The 6663-nt window shown below is 45.0% G+C and overlaps 1 protein-coding gene across 1 annotated transcript; it reads right to left on the reverse strand.

The window, feature by feature from the left end:
- Positions 1 to 769: 769 nt before the first annotated feature.
- PLP1 (proteolipid protein 1) lies at positions 770 to 6242 on the reverse strand. The gene is made up of 6 exons (XM_022563872.3): positions 5761 to 6242; positions 4849 to 5005; positions 3497 to 3665; positions 2992 to 3065; positions 2143 to 2208; positions 770 to 1049 (listed from the first exon to the last, which is right to left on the reverse strand). The coding sequence occupies exons 1-6, from the start codon at positions 5988 to 5990 to the stop codon at positions 978 to 980; spliced, it is 768 nt and encodes a 255-aa protein (XP_022419580.2). The 5' UTR covers positions 5991 to 6242; the 3' UTR covers positions 770 to 977.
- Between the last annotated feature and the right edge of the window lie 421 nt (positions 6243 to 6663).

The raw sequence follows: 6663 nt of genomic DNA on the forward strand, positions 1-6663 counted from the left end.
ATATGACAGAGGCCGAAGTACACAACTAATTAACAGAAAAAAGACATGCTATCCAAAGAGTTATCTATCCTGTGTCTACCAGAGGGCTGGCTCAGTTTACACCGTTAGCCTCTAGCAACTGCTGCTCCTTAGGCCAGTCTTTTTTCGTATGAGCTAGTTTCTCTCTATCCTCAGCTCCTTGGAAACCACAGGGTTGTCATGGTAGCTGTTATCAAGGAGAAGGGAGTGAGAAAATGCTGACAACACCTTGTTTCTCTTCTCTAACGAGGTATAAGGCCAGGTGCCCCCTTTGTCTCCACAGACACTACGCTCCCTTATGCTGTAAGTAAGGTTGGCTGAGTTAGGGCTTAAATAGTCCATTGCCATCGGGGTCAGTGCTCTCTTTCTATGGGTGAAAGATCCTTGCTTTGACCCCCTTCTCCCAGCTGCAATAGGTAGATTTGGGCAAATGCTCTTATTGTTTTGCTGACATTCTTTTTTTCTTCTATCTTCAATGGTAATAGGGAGACAGGAATGAGTTCTCGGTTTTGTACACCAACGAGGATATATTTGGCCCCCAAAATGGCAAGGGGGCCAGGTACATCCCTTTTCTCTACCTGAGCATCTTTCTTTCCACTTTGTTTCCATCAGTGGAAGTGCCCTTTGAGAAGAAAACACTTCCTGGTCCTCAGGAGATGCTTGAAAATTGAATTGAGCCTCCATTTCTTTGTGACTTGCAGTTGGGGAGTCACCATCTTAAGCATTTCCCATTTCTAGCAGGAACCAGCTATGAAGCAAAATGACTAAAAGAGGTACGTAAGAGGGGAGAGTCCACGGAGAGACATTAATCACCACGAGACTCTCCTTTCTTGTTACACTCGTCAAGTAAGAAGAGGGCCAGTCAGTGGCAAAGGCAAAGAGTTAACACGGGAGACGCAGCATTGTAGGCTGTGTGGTTAGAGCCTCGCTATTAGAGAAAGGAAAATTTCTACAGGATATCAGAACTTGGTGCCTCGGCCCATGAGTTTCAGGACGGCAAAGTTGTAAGTGGCAGCAATCATGAAGGTGAGCTGTAGGTAAGAGAAGAGAGAATATGAGTGAGAGTAGAAAAGGCTCCCTCCTCCACTCCTTTTGGGAACGAGGAAGGGTAGAAATAAAATCATAGTTAAATAAAGAAAAAAACTCCTGTTCTGCAAAAAGCAGCACATCCAGGCTTTTGCCCTGTAAACTTCACTAGAAGTCCTCTCTGAGACATTTCCTTCCAATGGCCCAGGCCCAGAGAATCAACTCGACAAGGAATTTTTCCACACCTCTGCTCAGCCCAGCACTGAGTTTTCCTCAGGAAAGTGAACACTAACTGGGCTCTGCCATCATATCTTACGTGTCTGAGCGACCTGGATTCATAGGGTGCTTGCTGTAGACGCATAGCCACACCGTGCATCACAGCCTTCCCCTGCTTAATGCATCCATTTATTTCACAAGATGAGGAACAACTCGACTCCGTAGAAAAGCCTCAGCGGTGGGGGCCAGGAGTGCTGCAAGCTGATCCTTGGTTGATCACCACTTATTCAATGACTGGAGATAAATTGCTTCACCCTTCAGTACCCCGGGTTCTTAATCTGAACAATGAACGCACTACATTGACACTGAGCCGAAACACCATCCATAATAACAATTTTAATAATGTTAAGAGGTCCTTCCAGTATTTTCAGGAGAGTAACTAAATCCCTTGGAGAGCATCCAAGATGATTCCTATTTACAGTATATAGAATTCCAGACTACCAAGAATCATGTTTAGTAAGGTTTCAGTGTTCTTGTCACTGATCTGACCGGAATGTGTTGAGAATTAACTATAATTTCTGACTGCAATGCACCTGGCAATGTTACATGCTCTGTAAATGCTCTATCTTATTATTCTTGACCACGAATCTCTTTCCTCTTCCTCACACCACTTTGCTTGTTCTTATCTCATTTCTGAAAATTTTCTGCCTTGCCAACCCAAAGTAGAAGGCCACAGTCTCTACACTCTGCTGTCTCTGTCCAGCAGCTTTTCTCCGGCACTTCAAGGTTAGAAGGAATCTACCTCTTTTTACCTTTCAGCATAGTTGTACCCAAGCTATCCCAGGACCACTTATTTTCCAAGATCATTAAAAGACAACTCACCAGGGAAACCAGTGTTGCTGCGGCCCCCACAAATGCAGCAATAAACAGGTGGAAGGTCATTTGGAACTGTAAGAAAATGCAAAAGGGAGAACTGGGTCTTGCAACAGCTGAAATAGGCTCTGCTGCAGATCATGAGTGCAACTTTCTGAACGTGTTGATATCTTTCTGTGTGTTAATTTGGCATCTCTAAGTTGTTACATCCGTGAGTGTAGGCCTCCCATTCTTCAATGTACACCATAGCACCTGACCCCATAGCACCCAGAACACAGAATACTCATAAAATAGTATGGTCTTCCCAAATAATCAACTGATTCCCCTGGGTTGTGCCCAGAATCCCAAAACATTTTGCTTTCAAAGAAATAGTTTACTGCCTTCTTCCTCAGGATTTACTTTTATTCCCCTGCCTCCTTTGTGTATAATATCCATTCTCAATACAGTGTTTCCTTTTTCAAATGTACTTTCTTTTTAAATGAGATTGAGAAGTTCCAAACTAAATGTGTTTTATAAAACCTACGTATGTCTGGGCAAAACCCATTTTCTTGATAAGGTTTTTAAGTAAAAGAATGAAAATTTTCACTTGGGGGATTTTGCCATTAAGCTCTACCTTTACCTAGAGCTAAAAATTTCTCTTTTAAGGGAGGAAGTCTTAGAATGGAAGGCTTTCTCTGCAGCTTTAAGGAAAATAGATATTTTACCATGTATGCTCATTGGCTCAGGCAATATTTTATAGAAGGCAATTTGCTAACTCAAAATCCAGCAAAAAGAAATTGTGGTCCTTAAAATCAAAGTTGGGTAGAAATTTTATGTTACTAGCCATTCCACTGTAAAATAACCCAATGCCCCACTCACCTCAGCTGTTTTGCAGATGGACAGAAGGTTGGAGCCACACACCTTGCCAGGGAAGGCATTCCATGGGAGAACACCTACGTAAGACACAAATAGCAACCAAGGTAAGCTTCACAGTGTTATGGGGCTATATGGAGCACTTCTTCCATCTTTAATCATCCTGGCTGAAAAGTTGGGTCCTACTGACAATCAGGATCTTCTTTTCTAAAGATTTACCCAAAAAAACAGTTGCAAATTTTTTTGTTTGTTATTGAAATGTGCTGCTTCTGGGTTGGGGACAGCAGTCAACTGGGGTAGAGCAGTGCAAAGAGCCAAGAAAACTCCCACCACCTCCAAGAAGTTCCCTTTTCAGGGAAGAAACCTCTCCAGTTTCAATGAGAAGGATTAACAAACTAGATCCAAGCATCCATATTTTTATTTTTCCCCATAATTACCACCTTCCTTACCCTAAGAACCAAATATATAGTGCTTCGATAGCGGGTAGGGGAGCCAAGCCACCTTAACTCACCATACATTCTGGCATCAGCACAGAGACTGCCTATACTGGCAGAGGTCTTGCTGGGGGTGGCAATAGACTGGCAAGTGGTCCAAGTGTTGAAGTAAATGTACACAGGCACAGCAGAGCAGGCAAACACCAGGAGCCACACAATGGTCAGGGCATAGGTGATGCCCACAAACTAAAACAATTGACATGGGGTGGTTAGAAATCAACATCAGCCTGCAGACATTGAAATATAAACAAGGAGATCCTGGAATGGCATGTACCAGACATGAAACCAGGTTCCAGGGATTTCCACCAAATGAAATTAGTAAGCAGGGCACCTCTACCAAATGTCATTGGCAGTATCTACTAGAGAACTGGCCCCAAATATGACAGAGGGTGGGGGGAATGGGTGGGGGTTGGAGTGAGGAGGACCCCTGGGTTAGAGAGGCTTCAGGAGATTGTTTGGGCAGATAAGGTGTGAAGAAATCAAAAGAGATCTTGAAAGAAAGTCGTGCCATTTAAATGCCTTAGGCTGAGCTTAGAAAATGTTCTTTGTCAAAGGACTTTGGATCCCTAGTTATTGAACAAAGCCAATAAGAGATTTAAATTTCCGATCCCAAAACCTTTCTAAGCCAACTGCTAGCCACAAAAGACATCACCACAACCCACAGATGTTCATCCCCCAAAGGATCTTTAACTCTAGAGGCTGGAAACCAATGTATACCTCACTGGAAGCATGGATAGCCCTCTAACAAAGATAAAGTATTAAATATGCAGATCTACACTAGCTCCCTCTGGGGCCTCCAACAATGTAGGATCCCAGAATATTATGGATTCCATCTTGGAGTCAATTACTTAATTTCTATGATCCACCCTCCCTCTCAGATCAGGTACCTACCTACATCTCAATCCCACGAGTAGCATTTTAAACTCTTGGGCAGTCAGATCTACTCTTGTTGTGGTCCCAGCTAGGAGGGGAGTAAAGGGGTACCAACAGATGGCTTAGAAATGGTCTGATTGAACAAAGCATCCCACGAAACTCATGCTTTTCCTTTTGAGATGAAATTTTCTAGGGAACTTTTAAAAAGTGAGGCTAAGCCAGCTGGGCACCACGTTCTTCCTGACCTTCTCATTTGGCTGCAGCCATCACGTCCTCACTCAAAAGCCAGGCCCCTAAAGAGGACCCAGCCTTGGGTGGGGGTGAGGCCACAGACTCACGCCCAGTTGTCCCCCACCCCCTGTTATTGCCACAAAATCCTGAGGATGATCACCTTGTCGGGATGTCCTAGCCATTTTCCCAAACAATGACACACCCGCTCCAAAGAATGAGCTTGATGTTGGCCTCTGGAACCCCTCCCCTTCTGGCCCCCTGTTACCGTTGCACTCAGGCCCTTGCCGCAGATGGTGGTCTTGTAGTCGCCAAAGATCTGCCTGACTGCGCCGGTGGTGTAGAAGCCCTCAGCCAGCAGGAGGGCCCCATAAAGGAAGAAGAAAGAGGCAGTTCCATAGATGACATACTGGAAAGCATGGATCCTACATTAACAGACAGACAAAAAGCCAGAAAATCGAATGAATTGAGGACCCAGTTCCCTTGCTGCATAAGTTAGTTGGACCCTTGAGTGGGCACCTAAACAAGGCTAGGGATTCTTTAGAGGGATCACTAGGTTCTTCCTCTGTGCTTCTACCTTATCTTCATTGAAGTAAAAGAAGATGCTCCTCCCCAACACCTGGTTTACCCTGTAACCTGAAGAACCAGGGCACTACTCTCCTTGACCTGACCCTTCAGAGATGCTCCCTCAGAGGAGAGAGTAGAGAGGAGCTAGGCAAGAAGGAAGAGGGATGAAAGAAGCGGAGTCTAACTTGCCCTAGGAACAGGAGAGGCTTAGTACTGTGCCTGAGCAGACTCAAGCGGTGTGGTAAACCAAGAGAAGCAGCCCCACCCTGTCTAGTCATTGTGCCTCCCCCCGAGTTCTTTATATGGACCACTTCAGAGGCTCCAACTCTGTCCATGTTAACCCTACTTAGCAGAAATTAAAACATGTGGGACAAAGCAAGGGTGGGGTGGGTGTGGTTAGGAGTGGGCTGGCAGGCAGGCAGAACTCCCCCTCTGAATGTGGCACTCTCCCTTCATTTAGGGCTTCAGATGTGGCACAGGTAGAACCTGCACACAGAAGGAAGATCCAGGAATCCTGTCTGTCCCCACACCAATCCCCTACTAGTCACTAAGGTACTGATGAGTTCTGTATCTCAAAGATAGACAGGGTTCGTGGGGGACAGTAGGTACTTACACATTGATGAGATATTCATAGTCCTGGTAGTTTTTGGAGAAATAGGTCTCAATTAGCTTTTCTGTGCCAGTGAGTGCTTCATGTCCACAGCCACAGAACAGTGCCACCCCAAAGAAACACAATCCAGTGGCCACCAGGGAAGCAAAGGGGGCCCCTACAAGACATCTCGCACAGCACTCTAACAAGCCTGAGGACAAAAGACGGTAAAGAGTCAGGGATGGGCAATACATAGCTCATCACTCATCACTCTCCACCAGCCCAGCCAGGCCCTGTGCTCACATGCACGGATGGTAGGGGGTGGGAGGGGTGTCACCCCAGAGGCCAAAAGCAGGAGAGTCTAGAACCTTAGACTTTTAGAATGTGAGATTGACCCCCCAAACTATACTTTGTTCCATTCTTGAAGATAAATCCTTACCTTTAATTCCCAGAATGTAAGTGGGTTTTTGAACAATCGGTATTCAGGTAGCCGGCTAGAGAGATGATGCAATCATTCCCTCCTTTCTTCTCATTCTGATTTGTTTTCATTATTTATCAACTCTTATGGAGTACTTACTATGTACCCAGCATTGTGCTAGGTATTATGTGGAGTGTGAAGGCGTAAAGACATAGACTCTGCCACAGGGGACTTGTTTGTCTACTGAGGAGAATGAGCTAGGTAGACCTAATATTTTCAACTAACAATTCCAGGCAGCCAAGTAAATGGTTATAAAGAGTAAATGCCCTTAGAATTCCAGGGAGGGGTGAGTGTAGGCCAGAGATATTGATATTTTCAGACAACATTTGAGCCTTAAACAGCATTCCAGGTGGAGAAACTTTGGAAATTCCATGTTCCTGGGTATTCCTGAACGTTGTGTGTATTTGCTGCATGGAATGCTTGATTCTTCTTAGTCTGGATGTGTGGAG

Source organism: Delphinapterus leucas, chromosome X (genome assembly GCF_059928025.1).
Source record: "Delphinapterus leucas isolate spDelLeu-1000000601 "Yukka" chromosome X, BTC_Dleu_Yukka2, whole genome shotgun sequence".
In the NCBI taxonomy this organism is placed as follows: domain Eukaryota; kingdom Metazoa; phylum Chordata; class Mammalia; order Artiodactyla; family Monodontidae; genus Delphinapterus; species Delphinapterus leucas.